We start from the raw sequence: 16,911 nt of genomic DNA on the forward strand, positions 1-16,911 counted from the left end.
GTCAGGACTTATAGTTGTTAAACTCGATGTCATTCTTGCCTCTGTTATGTTCAAATACTACATTTTATATATATATATATATATATATATATATATAACGAAACTCTATCTTCATTCACATTTTTGTCTGAAAATGAAAAACCAGGTCAGAGTTGTTGACGTTACCATTACCTTTTAAGATTGAAACGCTAACTGAACATGACAAATGAATACTTTCTTTGAACAGTATGCACAATAATTGCGCGTGCCAACATTCATTTATTTTTCAAACAGCACACATATTTTAATGCAAACCCTTAAAATTTCAAAATCAGTGTTTATAAAGAATATATTAGATGACATTGACTTTTTTATGCCAGCTGTAATGACTGTGACCATTAAATGTAAATCGCTTATTAACTTTGAATACATTCACGCACAGAGATAAGAGACATGGTGAAGAAAATTCACAACTTAAAATAACAACGGTATTTGAAAAATATTTGAGAAAATACTCCTTTGGCGCCACATATGCGGTGTACATGGCTGACCCGGTCTGTGTAGACTGACATGATGCAGCAGATGGATATTTTCTCAGAAAGGCGTAGCTTTAAAGTAGTCCTCCAATGGAATGAGTGATATACCGCCGATCCAGTCTTGCAGCCAGACCTGGATCAGCTCCAGCTTCATGAAGAACCACTTGTGTCCCACTGGCCACTTTGCCATCACGGGGTGTCTACAAAAACAAGAATACCTCATGAAGTACATGCACCAAGAATTGTTGTTTTCCCTCATTTTCAGGGTTGAAAGAAGCCAGCATGTATTCACCACTCCATCTTCCGTTAGCTGAGTTACCTTGAGAACATCGCCTCCTTAGCAAATCCGAGCTCCTCTGGGGCCACCTCCACCATCTTGCCTGTTAGTGTGAGTCGAGCACATCTTGGATCCTCTGGATCATACACCATTTGCCTTCAAACACAGCATGAGCATGACAAAAGCACAATATCAACTGACATGTTAAAGTCCTTCAGGTGGGTCTTGTTCTGTTTTAAGTTAAGCCTCTTTCACACATAGTTCCCAGTAAATCACTAGGATAACTTTTCTATGATCTTTCTGCGATAGAGGCATTAGTTAGACCTCCATTATTTCAGTTAATGTGGGCCCAGTAGTTAGAGTTAAAGGTTAGGGCTCACCTGCAGAATTCTCCTTCAGCCTCTGAGAATGTGAGAGAAGCATAGGGATTACTTTTCAGGTCTGACACAGTGTTGTCCATCGGAGTCACATAAAAGTAGATGACTCCAGTGCTGTTGTCCAGCGGTCCATCACTCACTGAGAAGATGTTCCCGAAGGGGAGACCTTTGATCTGTGCAAAAAGAAGGTTATTAAAATTCAGTAACAACGTAGTGTCAGAAAGGTCAAAACAGGTGTGAATCACTTTTGATTGAAGATTTAGCACACATGCAAATATTTCCAACTACAAGACTGGTAAAGCTATTAAATGAAAGTTGAGACCAGTCATACATACAAGAGTTATCAACATGAATATTTCCATTACGTCTGTGGTTTGGTTTGATCAGTATCTGTAAACACTGGCAATTCTCACCCACTGCTACAAATGTGACAATGAAGACCTGTCTGTTACCGTGTTACTGTGGTAAATTACAAAATCTTAAAAAGTTTCCATCCTGCTGAAATAAACAGAAAAGAGAGACAGTAAAAAATAAAATCCAAATGAGAAACATGTTCGATAACAGGGTGCAGTCTGGGTGACATGGACTCATAGCACCTCAGCAGTGGTGGGAGAAGTACAAAGATCCTTCAAAAACAAAAGCAGAAATACCACAGTGTAAAAATACTCTTGCACAAATAAAACTCCTGAATTCAAAGTTCAACTTGAGTGAAAGTGCAGAAGTATTATCAGCAAATATACCAATGTTATATTTTTAGCTTTTATTTTATGCAGCAGATAATAATGTGTGTGCACAAGTCATTATCATGTGCAACAACATAAAACTCTTTGGCTGGGACTTCGGCCACTTTTTTTATCAGTTTTGTTGTGGGACAAATTAGAACTTTTATTATTCTTATCAGTGCATGTTGACCTTGTTTAAATCCCATCTTAGGTACAACCTCAAGCAAATCAGCCACATATCTGCAAACACCTGTGTGGGTGTGCAGGACTTTGATCACATTTGTAACTGTACAAACAACTATAGACAAATGTAGGCAAGTAAAAACATACAATATCTATTAGTTTACTACAAAAAAGTTGCATCAGGTGGAAATACTCGTGTAAACTGCAAGTACCTCAAAACTGTGCAGCACTTGAGTGAACGTACGTACTTAGTTTGCATCACTGGACCTGAGTATTTCTAAACCTTTGCTGCAGTCCACAGAAAAGTCTTCATATGAAATGTGGGACCACTTCCCCCTCTGTGTGTGTGCGTGCGTGCGTGTGTGTGTGTTACCTTGTCCTGAGTTGAAATGGTGGACAGGTGTCCCCAGTCGCTGTAATGCGCTATGTATCTGGCTGTCCTGGCGGTCTCCTGGTGAGGCGGCGGACCGCTGCTGCTGGCGGACTTCTTCACCTTCTCCAGCCGATATGAAAACAGGCGAGAGGACAGCTGCGCCACATTGTCGCTCTCTGGCTTGCCGAGCTCTCCGGGGCTCTCCACGCTGTCTCCGAGGACGTTGGACGACGGGTACGCCTGCTTCCACAGCCCCGCACTGTCCACCAGCAACGCCGGGGCGACCTCCTCCGACAGGTCCGCGTCCTCCACCACGTCGTTGGAGGACACGACCCAGGACACCGAGCTTCTCAGGGTGTAGCTTTGACACAGACACAGGGCACTGGCAAACAGTGCCAGGGGAAAGCAACAGGCCCTCATGTCCACGAGCTCGGACAATGGCCGCCCGTCATCCACTCTCTTGTTTACAACCTCACGTGTCTGTGTTTTCGAAACACGAGGAGATTTTGCAATAGAGAAAAAGGGTTTACAGCGACCCCTACTGGCAAAGCAGGGACATTTAACATTAGAATCATTTTAAAGTAGGAATGACAAAACCTGCTTGTACTCAAATATATTTAAAAGGGAAATGTTGCCGTTTTTACTTCACTGTTTACTTCCCTTCTATCTTAACTTATTCTGCAGCTGAAGTTTTTACATTCAGAACCTGTGATGATTGTACGCATTGCAGGGTAAACCAATGGTTCCTAACCAAAGGGTCGGGACCCTCCCAGGGGTCCAAACATAAGTCTAAGGAGATACAAGACAATTAGAGGGACGATAAAAGACATATTACATATTATTAATTTGCTTTGGCATACCTCTTCATGTGTCTGAAAACCATTACAATTCAACAAACTGAAAAATCAAACGGCTCACATCCCCACCACGGCCATAACCTGTGACAAGAGGGGCTAAGCAATGATTTATTTCAGGAGGTCACATTTCAGCAAGGTTGGGTGCGCTGGGTTAAACTACCCAACATACATGAAGTTGTAAAATGAGTTCTGACGTGACCACCTAAAACATGCAGGACTTACGCTGGGTTGCACCTCCAGCTTGTCACTGTGCCCTGCCGTTTGCAGAGTCAGTATGCAGCATAAAATCAGATCATGCACACTGACAGAATGGTGGGAAAAGGCCAATTACTGCCTGACCTCTTTAGTAAAATGACTATAGTTTGTTTTGCTGCTCTCAGAATTCTTGGACCTGTAGTATTAAACTTCATTTGCTCTTACCTCCAGTAAATACAGGTATCACCAAATTAAGCAGGGCTGAAATCTTAAGGATTACAACTTTGATAGGATTTTTTTTTGTGTGGTTATGCACCCAAGCAAGCAAGTAAGTATTGGTAACGTGTTCAATACATGTTTCGAACCAGAAACTAATGATATGAGGTGTAACCTACCATTTAGTTTCAGGCAAGAGGAGCAGAAATGATCCCTTTTCATAGTGATTTACGTCTTGGGACTGCAGGAGGGCCTGTAGGCCAAGTGGATGTCCCATGATGTACTGATTCATTGCTGCTAGTTTTACCAGACAGGGACAAGCAGAGACAACAGAGGCAGAATCCTTGCTCGTACTTCAGTACTGACCCACACTGATCTATACTTAACATAAGATCCTGAACAAAAAACATGTTCAAATATTAAAATCGTTTTTATCCATACATGGAGAGTTTTGAGAGATAATATCTGATGTTGTTCAGAGAGGATGAAGTCAATTACTGTACATTTTGATTTAGTCATTTGATATCTTCTCCTTTGCGTTGAGTTAATTGACAAATGATACAAAACTGTAACATTAGAAATTTTATTATTTAACATAAGCTATTAACAGCAGTGACATGTTGAATCACATCAAATATTGTGCAGAAATACCATTTATGTTGAAGTGTTTGTGGTGGAGAGGGATCATAGTGAACGTTTCAGCATATATTCTTTCTCTGTTGGTCTCTCAATATAACATTAACATTTTACAATTAAATAAAATTCAATACACAAATACAACAGCCTCAAGCGAGTCGAATCGACACCTTCCTGACAGACTCACCAACACTTTCATGTAACACTTTGTCTGCAGGGCTGTTGTATGGGCTGTTCATACTGTACAACAATATGTCTGATTTCCCTCTCAGTCCATGGACTTATCACTCCAGGCCATTGACTTCCTTTTTGCCAGCTCCATCCAGGATGGCTGGCCGCTGTCAGATATGGACGCCAGAGCTGATGGCATTGTGGGAGACGACGAGGGTGATGAAGATGTCGACACATTTTTCCGCAACCACCTGTCCTCACAAGGCCTGTCCGGAACTTTGGTGGGACTTGACTCTGAAAGACAATTCTGCGTCATGTAGCTGCACATGAAGACACTGAACACCAATTTACTATTTCTACAGTTGTAACTGTGATTAATGTGCACCAACACACCTGCAGGTTTCCCACCTAGTCCTCCCTCTGGATTTGTGTCTTTGCTTAGTGCTATGGTTTTGGCTGGGGATTCATCTGATGTCTGCGCCTCTATGTGCACTTTCTTCACTTCCACCTGAGGAAAACTTGGAGTTAGATCATCTGAGAACTATTCTAATGATATCCTACACTTCATTAATTGTCAACAAATGCCATGAAAAGACCCAAACCAACAAGGAATTGATCCAACTAACACAAATTGTCTGTGAAGCCAAAGCCAGATGTAGCCGAGTCTTCTGCACTTCACTGTCAGCCAAAAACTATTAAAAACACACCAGTGAGCCACAAAATTTCACTGGCTGACACATTCCTTCATCAGGATGAACATGAGCACTGTAGTTTAAGCTAAAGTGACTAACAACAGCCTCCACAAGTGCAATATTTACTTCTATTTGAGTAATGTTTGATAAAAACTACTCTTTCAGGAAATGACTGAGCCATTTTAAAAGATGAAATTATAACAGGGACCCGAAATTTTAAGATTTACATGCTCAGAAGGAACAAATTGACTTGAGACTGTGTCTTTGACAGAAGCCGGGAATTATCACACTCTTGGTTTTTGACTTTTCATGGGATTTGTTTACAATAGGAAAAATATAGAATATCAGCAGCCTTATCGTTTCATTGATTTTCAGTCAAACAGGGTATGAAAGATAGTTACAAAGAAGTACCACAAACCCCCTTGGTTCCAGGTGGATTGGCCCACTCTGCCCTTTTCTCCAAAAAAGCAGCCCTCTCGCTCACTGATCCAGACCAGACTGCCCGTCTTCCTGACAGCGATGTGCTCTCCTTTTCCTGCATGCTGGCTTCTCTCTCCTCTCCTCCCGAGGCAGAAACTGGAGGAAGAGCTGTTGCTGATGAGGTGGTAGAATCTGAAGTTGGAGCTGGAGTTGCAGATTTGAGCTGAAGACCTCGGTTGCTCCAGGGGGGTTGCTGTTGGCCCGAGGAAAGGTAAGATTGTGCAAGAGACTGTGTGACGCTTCCTTGTGCGAGCTGAGATGAGGTTTGTGCAGAGGGAGACTGGCTTGTCGCTGGATTGGCCTGCACAGGCACAGGCTGTGAGGCAGACTGAGTTGTGCTTGGGTGTGACTGGGGTTCATTGGTTTGTTTTGAGGCTTGTGGTTCTCTGGAGGTGTTTGACTGAACAGGAAATGCCATTGATGTCTTCGGTTGCACTACCATTAGTGTCGGTTTGACAGTCTGTGCTAGACTTCTAATTTGCACTGTTTCTGCTTTTACTGCATCAGCTGATGGCTGATTTGCAGCCTCTAGTGATGTTGTATTTTCTTGTATTATTATAGTCTGCGTCTGTATTTGTGCCCCAGTCAGTGTCTCTATTTGAGTCGCTGTCTGCACTTGTGCTTGCGGTCGAGCCGCTGACTGCACGCTTGTAAAATCTCTGGGAAATCTGCTAGTGAAAAGCTGTTGGAGGCTTCTGGTCTTCTCCATTGCCAAGCTCATCCAGGACACCTCAGGTGGGGCCGGCTGGCGGACAGGCTGGGGCTCCTGAGGTGCTGCAAAGGTAGTTTCAACTTCTTTGGGATTTGAAGAGGTTGTTTGGACTTCTGTTGGCATGATGTGAGGATCACAGGTAGTTGGTGGGTTCTGCTTGATTGGATGGGAGAAGCCAGACGGGGCTGGATATAAGGAGTGACACTGTTCAGTTAGACACACTTGGAAGCTCTGTTAAAGTTAATGAAAGTCTGTTAAAGTACAAAGGTCCCCTGTGACGAGTAAAAATCTTATCACTCTGAAGAAAATAACAGTGTGCATCTGTGCAATGTTCAACTCTATATGGAACTGAAAAAAATAGCAGCACACCAAGACAAAAGCGAATGTGAGATTAAACATCTTGTTCATGGTGGAATTAATAAGGTTTCTCAGATACTCACCTATCAGTAGAAGGTTTCCCGAGGTGGATGTTGTACAAGAGATGCTTGTGGGCAGTTTTTGACAAACATAGCTCGCACTATCACTTGTTTCCTGTCTTTTTTGTTTGTCACATGGCTCCTCATACACTGCTGGCTTTAAGCTGTGCTTAGAAGACGCATCAAACCGAAGTCTCATCGACTGAGATGTGGAGCGCAGCTTAATACCAAATGCTGTCTTTCCTTCGTCCTCCTCAACCTCCTGGGCTTCCACTGCATCTTCCACTGGCTCCTGGCTGCTCTCTGCCTCTTGCTCCTTGGCAGCATCTGCATCAGTGGTTACAATTTTGGCTGGTGTCACCAGTTCCACCTTTTTGAGGTCATCCCTCTTATCCCATGGAAGAACCAAGCTTTTGTGTACAGCTCCCTCTTGTCTAAGTCTTCCCACAGTAAAGGAACCCCCTCTTGGCTGTGAGTCTGCCTTTTCCCTTGTGCTTGAAAAGGGTTTGTCCTCCGCTCTCTGCCTGGCTTCAGTCTGTTCCAGGACTTCCGCAAAACTGCCTGATCGGGGTCTTTCTACATCTCTGTTTTTGGCAGCGGTGATGGAGAAATGGAAGGACCCAGATCCTGGGGCGGGTCTCTTGATTCCTCTCATGCTCTCTGTTTCACCTTGAACCTCCTGCTGAACAGAGGAAGACCTGGATGCCACCACCGAGCCAAAAGTAGTGGAGGGCTGGTCAGAGGAGACTGCAGTCATGCCAGCCTTGTTTGGAGTAGTTCTCTTGTCATGGGACATGACTTGTATCTCAGACCCCTCCTCTCTTTTGTCCTTCAGTTCTGACGGTATAAAGCATGAGTGTGGCCGTTCACTGGACATTACATCCAACGGTCTGTGAGGCTTAACTCGAATTGCCTGAGGGGGTACAGAGGGCACCCTCCCAGGGACAGTTTGGTCCTGCTGGGGAAGATTTTGGTCGGTTGATGTAGATGCTGTCTTTGGTGTGGTTGGTGCCATCTCTGAGGATTTAGGAGGAAGAGGCTGGAATGTAATAGGAATGATAGGCCCTCCTTGTTCTGTTTCCCGTGTCACCTCCTCTTGAGTACTAAGCTGCTCTTCTTCTTCTCTCATAGGCTCAGGGTGGTCAATATTGTTTAGAGCATTTAAAAGAGAGCTCGAGTCAGTCTGCAAAAAAAGAGAAAGAAGGGAATGGAAGTGCATTTGTCTTTACAAACAATATATAAGGTGAAAAACATGCGTGTTCACTCACTGCAGTGATTTTCTTCTTGGTGCTGGCCCTCTGTTTTCTGGGCTTTATAGACATGCGGTGGCGTGCAGCAGAGGTATCCAGACAGCGGGTGAACTGGGCTGGAGAGCTGAAGTCCAGCGGGGACTCAACAACAGAAGAATTGGAGGGGACAGAACGAGGCAACGGCTGGAATGTAGTCTGGGGCACAGATTTGGTCGGTGCAGGTTTGGGCGAGAGGGGACAAGAGAATGGCTGATATATGGTCTGAAAAGAAAGAAAAATCATAATATAATACTGCAAATACAAGATGAACTTGAAAACATAAAAAGGCAGTCACATGTTCATATTATTCGGACTTTTATTTATTGTATTTATTCCCTAATACCAGACCTCAAAGTCCTGCATTCCTGATTTTACAGGATAAGCCTGGCTTTATACATTTTCTTAAAGTAAATAAATCCCCTGAAAAGACAAAAAAACATGTACCATAGGCATCAATGGTTGTCCAAAAACTAATGAAAACACATCAGTAAACCGCACTGCTCCACTGAGTTTATTTTGAGTCAGTTCCACATGCGCTGTGTTGCTGCCATAAACACTCACCGGTACATATTAATCTTTGGCTGAAAATAGCCCCCAACAAACACACTATTTACTATTTAGTAATGCTTGCTAATAACTGCAGCGCAGCTGTTTAGGGATTACCGTGCCTTTAAAAAAACAAATGAAACCCTATATTTGTGACCCATTTTTTAAAAATTTACGTCATAAGTAGGAATAAATGAGCTTGGTTGGGTCTGAGGGCTGTAGACAAGGAAGTCAGAAAATATTGAGAGACGCTCTACTTTGTTCACTCACCTTTTTGTGAGATTTGCTGATGAAACGAAAAATATGGAATATTGTCCACCTTATCCTTTAACCATCATCATAAACTAAACCAAAAGCAAATCAAATCTGGATGGAGTTCAGGTTTCATGTCTAGACCCAGACAGATAACTGACCGTATATCACTTAAGTCAGATAATAAATCACCTTGCTGAGGGCTGCCTGGGTTATGAAGTCACCTCCTGAGTTCTCAGGGGGGCTGTGGGATAGACCGTCATCTTCAGGGCGGCTTTCCGGATCTTCTGGTCGTCTGATTGGCAGAACCAGAGGTGGCGGCCCCAAATGCATCTTCTGCTGCTGAAGCTTTATCTGCGATACCAGAGCACAAGTGTTTCTAAAAAGAGCTGCATTTGCAAAGTTCACAACAAAATGCAGGGAACAAAAGGCTGTACCTGCAGAGCTTTGATCTTGCTGTGGACATTCTCCTGAGATAAGACCCTGCCTGGTTCAGCATCTGTCTGGACCTCATCAGCCAGAAAGATGCTGTCATGGGACAATGCCCGTGATCCCATCATCCCCTGGGAGCATCTGCTGGAGCAGGAGGCGGGGGGCAGAGGGGGGATGAATGCATAGACTAGTAATCAGAACAGAAATTGAGCTGTAAAGCAAACATTTACTATCCTGCAGACACTCACGCCAAATCTTCCTCTGATCCGAGTCCCTCTCCAGCTGTAATGTCACTGGCTGACTGACTGAGGGGGGCCTTTCCCTCTTCACTTCCTTGCTTACTCCTTCCAAGGAGACGAGTTTTCAGAGACTTGAACTTGGACTTTTTATGTCCTAACAGAGATGGAAATGAAAGATTAACACTCACACACATACATGTGCAAAACTCACACAGTCTCCTCTCTACACCCTATATATTCTCTGAGGATCTTTTCTAACTGTTCCATCAGATGTACTGTATGTCAGCTTGTAGATTATGATCTACCACGTGCAATAAATGGCCCTTGATGTGTGCTTGTCACGTTTCAATGGTATGCTGACAAAGCCCTTCATTTTAATAGCTTATTTTTGTCAAAGACTCGCTTTCTCTTCACCATGTAAAACTGCATGGCAGATAATCTCACCTGGAATGTCCTCCTTGCTGTCCTCTGTATCTCCATAGAAAGACTGCATCTGTCTGATCCTTGAAAGAAGCGCAGAGCAAATGACAGGAAAGTGTGTAAAGAAAGGCACCGGTAATGAGAAGCAATTGTGACAACAAAAGCCTCGGGCATACACATTTTGCAGACTGTTGTCACACACCGGAGGGCATCTAACATGGTGGGATTACGCCGCTGGTATGTTCTGAGTTCACTGACAGGCAAGCATTTGCACTTAATACACCCATGTGATTTTCTGAAGATGTAACATTGGACCTGAGGTTCAAAGGTTTATTGGTATTATCAGGGAAGGTACAAACATTTACTGTCACTAGGTGTGTCACTCTGAGGAATCTCCGTCCATGTGATCAACCAAACATAATCAAAGAAGCTAGCAAAGAGGACTATATACAGTAGAAAACCCATTAAATGCATTGTCATTGAGGAAAAAAAGCATGTAGGTTACAGAGGTGGTATTAGGAGCTCTGCTGTGCATTGCACTGGTTAGGAGTATGGATAAACATCACACAACAGTGTGGCCTGGATAGTGTATCATATTTTGCGAACAAAGCAAACCTGAAATCTTGCTCTCTGGCAGCTTTACTTATGCCACACTTGACTGACAAACATCCAGACTGGGTTGATGTGTCACTGAATGCAAGATTCAGAGCACGGTGCTTCTTTCCTTTGTTTCACAGACTCCATTCTGTGCCCTGCCCTGGAGCTAGTCCTCTGTTTGAGACATGCATGCACAATTTTCTGAGAATCATACAGCTCTCCCTGTCTAGCCAAGGAGCTGTTGTCAGCAGAGCATGATCCTGCACAGCATGGGTGCCTGATAAGACAGGATGTGTCAGGTTATGGATAAACATGCAAAGTCCACACTGCACCTCTCCTATCATCCAGCCTGCTCTCAGAATACAAGCACGCGTTATTGAAAATGGTATAAGCATACGGATAAACCAGGACAGAAGGAAGGTTGTTGTACTCGACTTTGACAATATTTGAAGCTCTGGCCCTGCAAATACATTTCAACCGTGAATGAGACTAAAGTGCTCACGAATCAGGCCTCACCTCAGAGTTTCGTCATCCATTGAGCCAAACTATAGCCCCAACAGAAACAGAGGATAATCCCGTGGATTATTGACATTGCGGAGAGATCTTTGTAAGATTTCAAAACACCATAATCCACAACAACAGCTTAATCACAAACTTCCCATGGCACGTACTGCAGCACAAAAATTCACCTGACTTTCTCAGAGGAAAGTACTTGTTGTTCTCAGTGTGAAAACCCCCCAAAACACACACACACATTCACACACCGTTTAGTGCAAAAACCAGTGAACTTACCCAGCAGTTTAATGCCAGCACCACTGCTCCTCTTCCCCCTCTTTGTCCTCCCCTCTAAGCAGAGTGGGTTGTCTTGTCTTGGCTGTGTCACTGTCCTAATGCTTAAACCTCAGGCTTGCGTCGTCCACATCTGCAGATGGAGGGAGATGCAGACGGAAGGGAGCGAGGGAAGTGCAAGGAGAGAGAAAAAACAGGCAGGGAGAGAGAGAGAGAGGGAGCGAGAGAGAGAGAGAGAGAGAGAGAGAGAAGGACACTTCATGACAGGGTAAGCAAATGCACAAAGAGAAAAGAGGACAGAGGAGAATGAGAGAGAGAGAGAGTGTGTGGAAGAGAGAGAGAGAGAGAGAGATATACTCTATTACATTAGTGGCACACTGTGGCCCTCTGCGCTAAGCTCCTTATAAAACGCTAACCTGATTTTAGGCCCAGAAATGAGAGTAGAGGGAAAAAAATAAAGCTCCAGTTGGAAAGAGGACAGGCATACATGAATTACGGCTCATAGAACTGTTTACACATTACACAGGTTGCTTACACCCCTGAGCGATCACAGAGGGGAGTCTATGTATGTGTGTGAATGTGTATGTGTGAATGTGTGTCTTTGAAAGTTAAAAATTAAGGAAAAACACCAACCAGGAATTAGCCATCTCTCCCCCCGGGTGAGATCCAGAGTTCAAATCTAAATGTACCAGACACTGGAGCTCTGTTGTAGCATGACTGTAGTTAAAGAGAGAAGTGTGTTTTTAGAAATAAATGAATTTGGCATTTGTGTGTCCACACATCATTAGGCAATTACTTTTGCTTGCATAAAATGGGCACATGATCGTTTCTTTTCATCAAAAACTCTTCCCAGTAAGGCGGACCAGTGGTTGAGGTGTTTATAACTGCAAAGCTAGGAATCCTTGTGGCATGTTTCCTCTATATCTCCAGTGTAAACTGTCTAATAAAAGCCAAAGAATGCCCCAACAATAACTACGTCAGTCACACCAGTAAAAGAGTAAAAGATACTGCATGTCTCACACACATGTTTTATAATCAGTGAAATGATCCTTCCTGCTGCAATAGTGAATCCAACTGTCTGCGCACTCGCACAGGACAGCGTTCAGAGATGGGAGCACTATCTAGGCCACTGGGCTACAATCAGCGAGAGGGAGGGCAGCAGAAAGTGGAGAGCAAACCTCTGCATCCACAGTTTTTTGGTGTCTGGGTTTGTGGCTGAACAGCTCCTCTTATGAGGCTCCTCATCGCACAAATCCTTATCTCTTCCACCAGAATATAAACCCAGCCGCTGACATCTGGATTACATGCAACTAAACACATGTTAACAGACCGCAGTGACATAAGAGCCTGGGATGTGGTTTTGTTTAATTCCCCCACTCATGGATTTATTGTCTGCTGTCTACACATACGCAATAACATGTATGCAAGCGAATCTTATCTAATAATGTGATTGCAGCGGATGTGCTGTCTTATATGAAAGCTGTCCGCAGGCCACATATTGAGATATACTGCATGTTTACAGCTGTCACTGCTTCATGTGCTGCAGCCTCTGTCCTCTCCGCTAAAGAAAAACAAAGGTTACAGTCATGGTCATCTCTGGTTCATGTGCTTTTGTGCTGGATTATAATTTCTTTTCCTCAGAGCCCAGACGAGGACTGTGCATATCGAGATTAAGGCCGATAGATAATCCGATCACGGCGCTGTTTGAACCCAGGCGGGTGACCGTTCATTCAAACAAACAGTTTCCCATGAAAATTTAATGAGGGAGATATTTTTCCTGTGATTGTTGTTTTTAGGGGGGAAATGTTTTTGTCATGAAACCCTGAACAAGTGACCAAATCACCGCTACCAGTTTGACTTTTCTCATACAGTCAAATAAACAAAGATTTGGGTTCAAACCACATGACAGATATGTTTTAGTAATTTAGATTCCTGTGGAAGGGATTAAAACTGCCTTAAAACTGTTTTAACCCTGTATAGACTGTGCCTACAGTCTGCAGCAGCAGTGACTGTTGTGTAAATGAGAGACTCACTGATACAGCTGCTGCTGCATTGAAGGTCTGTGGAGCTAGAATGAAAATCAGTGAAAGACCACAGCTGATGAAGTGCTATTTGAGTGACTAAATCTGCAATCAGCACACTGGAAGACAAACTAAGCAATGGAGTTTATTCTTGACCTTGGAATAGTGAAGGAGAGACAGTGCAGGTGTAAGGGCCAAAATGTTGGCTAATAGATATCACCATGAATCAATCCCAGTTGATTACTTACATTCAGACAATTATTTTTTGTGATAAACGTTTTCTGAAATATATCATGTTAAATATGCAAATGATGCAATGATATTTTTACTTGTAGAGTCTCCCTCTAAGTCAACAGGGACAGGAAGTCCAAAGGCGCTCAGAATTGATACTCATTTTTTGTCAGTTACTAATTCTGTAGGACTCCTTTTTTGTGAGTTTTGTATGTATGAATTTTATAAAAGTCAAAACTGACTTTGAATTGTATATTTTAAATATAAAACACTGAATGTAAAGTAACTGTACAAGCTCAAAATCGGGGAATAACACAGAGACATCTCATGGTGTTAAAAATCACGTTTAATGTCATTTTAAAATGTTTTAATTTATTTTTCCACCAGATGGCAGCAGGATACCCTCAAAAGCATCTCCCTGTTAAGAGTCATAACCACCCAATTACAGAAGACAAGTAGAAAAAAAAGTCATAGAAAAGAACCCTTCAATGTCAAGAAAGATAAAAACTGAAAACAAAAAATGCCCCAAAAATAACTGCAACTACACACAACAGTGAATAAATATAAAACTCATCATACAGTCCAAAAATCATCCAGTTGATTGAATTTAAAGAGCGTAACTAAACACATGTTCTGTAAAACCTTTGACAAAAATTGTACACAATCATTATAGAGCTGGTCACATGTGCCTGCACATTAAGGCAAACCCAACAACACAGCAGATGTGTCAGTTTGAGGGCAGGTAAGTAAATTAAGGGTTAAAAAAAAGGAGCTGAATCTTTATGGATCTCATAGTGTTTTAGTGTGCTTGGTGTGAAAAATGTCTACGGTGGTCTCCTGGCACTGCCTGAGGTCATAGTCACAATATCCAATAGAGAATCGTCCCTGGAAGACAAAACAAATGCTTTCATTCTGACAATGACAGTTATAGAGAGGATTAATGAGGATGAGGTGTGAAGTCTCACTTTAGGTCTCTTGAAGTAATCCAGCCCTCTTCCTATCTTGATGATCCAACCATTGTCAAACCTGAAAACCCAAGAAATTTGGATTAAAATGAAGCTGCAATCACAACATAATGTGAAACACGATGTGCTGTTTTTTGACATGAAATCCTTCTTGAGTCAGGTGCAGCCGTACCTGATCTCCCTGTCATGTATGGTGGAGGAGTACTGCAGATCCAGAGCCACTCCCTGGGCTCCAAGACTCTCCTTCAGCTCAGCCAGAGCGCTGCTCTGCTGGCCGCTGTCCGCCTGCACGACAGGACGAACGGCAGTGAAACGACAGTATAAACTGAACAGAGACTGTTACGGCTGCCATGCATTCACTTCACAGAGGGACCTCGTAACTTAAAAACCTACTTCTTCCTGAGTGGTGAGGAGATGGATCGTTTTCACCTTGCAGGACGCTTTGAGCAGCATCTCACAGAACCGCAGGAAGTTGTACAGCTGGAGTGGAGAGAAGGCTGTTAAGCTATAAACATTAATACAAAGTTGCAGAAGGTTTTATGCATTGTAAAAAGACTTTAGAGTTCCCCCCGAGTTCACTTTATACTCTTATAAAGTATACAGTTGTGGTGTTAATTTAATTAAAACAACTCATGTTTTATCACTAACACAATACAGTTAGATATTATTCGTGCCACAGAAGCTTACAATGAATAAGGCCAATAGGAATGTGCACCTGTTTAAGCACCAGATCAGCTGAAATAATGATGAAGACCTCAAGATACACTAGCAAAGCGCAACCCACCTTTGTGCCTGTGTCATGTCAGGTGTCACTGTGCTTTAGCAGTACAGTGACAGAAACAAGGCTCTTACCTGGTGGATGTGTCGTATGTATGGATCTTCTACCCAGACCTCTGTGAGCAAGCTGCTGATGTACGGTTTGAACAGAGCCTCGTAGCTGTAACCAACAGCATCCTCAGCTATTCGAATCTGCTCATGGTATTTTCCATCTGACGGGAAAAGGAAACACAGAAAGAGACAATAAATGGAAATTAGAGGTGGCACAGACAGCAGCTTCCAACAGTAAGAGCCCCTATTCAGACCAACTCCCAGAATACTACACTGCCTCAGGGTTTCTGTACGTTGCTTAGATTGTGAACATTTGATTAAAGACAAATATGTTTAATGCACTGCGTAACTCGTTTAATATCAACAGAAATAGTAAAAGTATTTAAGCTACATTTTTCACCAGGGCCTCGAGATTGGGTGAAACTGCAGAAGCACAACTGGGACCCTGACTATTTTAAGTTTTTAATTGTGTTGTGTGAGTCAGTTGGTTTTTTGGGAATAAGATTATCTATCTATCTATCTATCTATCTATCTATCTATCTATCATTAAGGGCCTTGATCCTGCTTTACTTTAACAAGATACATGCAAACACAGGGGCCCTAATATAGATGGTTCAAATATGGCAAAATTATTGTCTGTGAAGCCAAATTACCACAAACGGGGGGATCAATGGGGTCATTCTTGCCCCACAGCAGGTTAATGCAGCAGCCCTGTCTGAGGCCAGTGTGTTATTCAGCCAGTGGCTGTGTTAGTCACCTTCTTTCATCTGGTTCACATGAGCTTTGATTTGCTCTGCTCTGTCCATGTAGCCCTTTATCTTGTCCCTGTAGCGCACTCTCTTTGAGTCTTCTTTCACCGCTGCTGGCAGGAGAAAGGAGACAAGAATACATTATGCTTCATGCCTTCATCACGCTGCCTCTGTGCTGTGTTTATGTCTGAAAGAGGGAGACAAGGACCTTTCAACACGTCCATAAGCAGCTGGATGCCCTCCTGGTAGCAGACAAGAGACTCCTGGAAGCGGCCGCTCTGGTCCAGCTCCACTGCCCGCTTCAGGACCGAGATGGCAGATGCCTCCATCCCTGACACATGATTTTGTGTCATTGTTCTATCTATCCTTCGTCTTTTTTACAGCTTCTAGCAAACCAAAAGTGTATTCATGTTTATCTACTGTCAGGGAAGTCACAGAAGAATCCTGTCAACCTGATAGTTGCCCAAGTGTGCCACAAAAATAATTCCTGAAGAACCTTATACTGGAATAATGGTCGACGGTGCTTAGGTGGGTGCAGTTTTATTTAAAACAAAAACACAAAGCTTAAGGACCTTTGTTTTAATCATGTCTTATTATATTTAAACAGTTTATTCTTCTTTCTTTAAATCTAAAATAAAGATTAAAAAAAACAACTCTAGGAACCTTGTTGAAGCAATATGTTTTATATCGGTGTAATTTCAATGTAACTCCACAATGCTTCCGCATATTTC

General features: G+C 42.9%; 3 protein-coding genes across 6 annotated transcripts; all 3 read right to left on the reverse strand.

Moving 5' to 3' along the window:
- Nucleotides 1–242: 242 nt before the first annotated feature.
- On the reverse strand, nt 243–2,941 carry creg2 (cellular repressor of E1A-stimulated genes 2). Its single transcript, XM_076746222.1, has 4 exons — nt 2,448–2,941; nt 1,173–1,342; nt 835–948; nt 243–715 (listed from the first exon to the last, which is right to left on the reverse strand). The coding sequence occupies exons 1-4, from the start codon at nt 2,865–2,867 to the stop codon at nt 574–576; spliced, it is 846 nt and encodes a 281-aa protein (XP_076602337.1). The 5' UTR covers nt 2,868–2,941; the 3' UTR covers nt 243–573.
- A 1,343-nt stretch (nt 2,942–4,284) lies between these two features.
- cracdla (cracd like a) lies at nt 4,285–11,625 on the reverse strand. Of its 3 annotated transcripts, none has more exons than XR_013077975.1 (10): nt 11,390–11,625; nt 10,025–10,083; nt 9,590–9,734; nt 9,347–9,485; nt 9,102–9,263; nt 8,091–8,333; nt 6,847–8,005; nt 5,626–6,591; nt 4,916–5,030; nt 4,285–4,816 (listed from the first exon to the last, which is right to left on the reverse strand). XR_013077975.1 is itself a non-coding variant. In XM_076747781.1 (10 exons), the coding sequence occupies exons 2-10, from the start codon at nt 10,071–10,073 to the stop codon at nt 4,620–4,622; spliced, it is 3,165 nt and encodes a 1,054-aa protein (XP_076603896.1). In that variant the 5' UTR covers nt 10,074–10,083; nt 11,390–11,625; the 3' UTR covers nt 4,285–4,619. The 3 variants fall into 3 exon arrangements, 2 of the variants coding, with proteins under 2 accessions (XP_076603896.1, XP_076603895.1); XM_076747781.1 differs by having other exon boundaries at nt 5,633–6,591; nt 9,347–9,482; XM_076747780.1 differs by having other exon boundaries at nt 5,633–6,591.
- A 2,342-nt stretch (nt 11,626–13,967) lies between these two features.
- mitd1 (MIT, microtubule interacting and transport, domain containing 1) lies at nt 13,968–16,654 on the reverse strand. 2 transcript variants are annotated; one of them, XM_076747139.1, is made up of 7 exons: nt 16,389–16,654; nt 16,189–16,290; nt 15,456–15,592; nt 14,997–15,083; nt 14,776–14,888; nt 14,604–14,664; nt 13,968–14,523 (listed from the first exon to the last, which is right to left on the reverse strand). In XM_076747139.1, the coding sequence occupies exons 1-7, from the start codon at nt 16,531–16,533 to the stop codon at nt 14,428–14,430; spliced, it is 741 nt and encodes a 246-aa protein (XP_076603254.1). In that variant the 5' UTR covers nt 16,534–16,654; the 3' UTR covers nt 13,968–14,427. The 2 variants fall into 2 exon arrangements, with proteins under 2 accessions (XP_076603254.1, XP_076603253.1); XM_076747138.1 differs by having other exon boundaries at nt 13,986–14,523; nt 16,189–16,293; nt 16,389–16,631.
- Between the last annotated feature and the right edge of the window lie 257 nt (nt 16,655–16,911).

The sequence above is a fragment of the Chaetodon auriga genome, chromosome 13 (assembly GCF_051107435.1).
Source record: "Chaetodon auriga isolate fChaAug3 chromosome 13, fChaAug3.hap1, whole genome shotgun sequence".
Classification (NCBI taxonomy): domain Eukaryota; kingdom Metazoa; phylum Chordata; class Actinopteri; order Chaetodontiformes; family Chaetodontidae; genus Chaetodon; species Chaetodon auriga.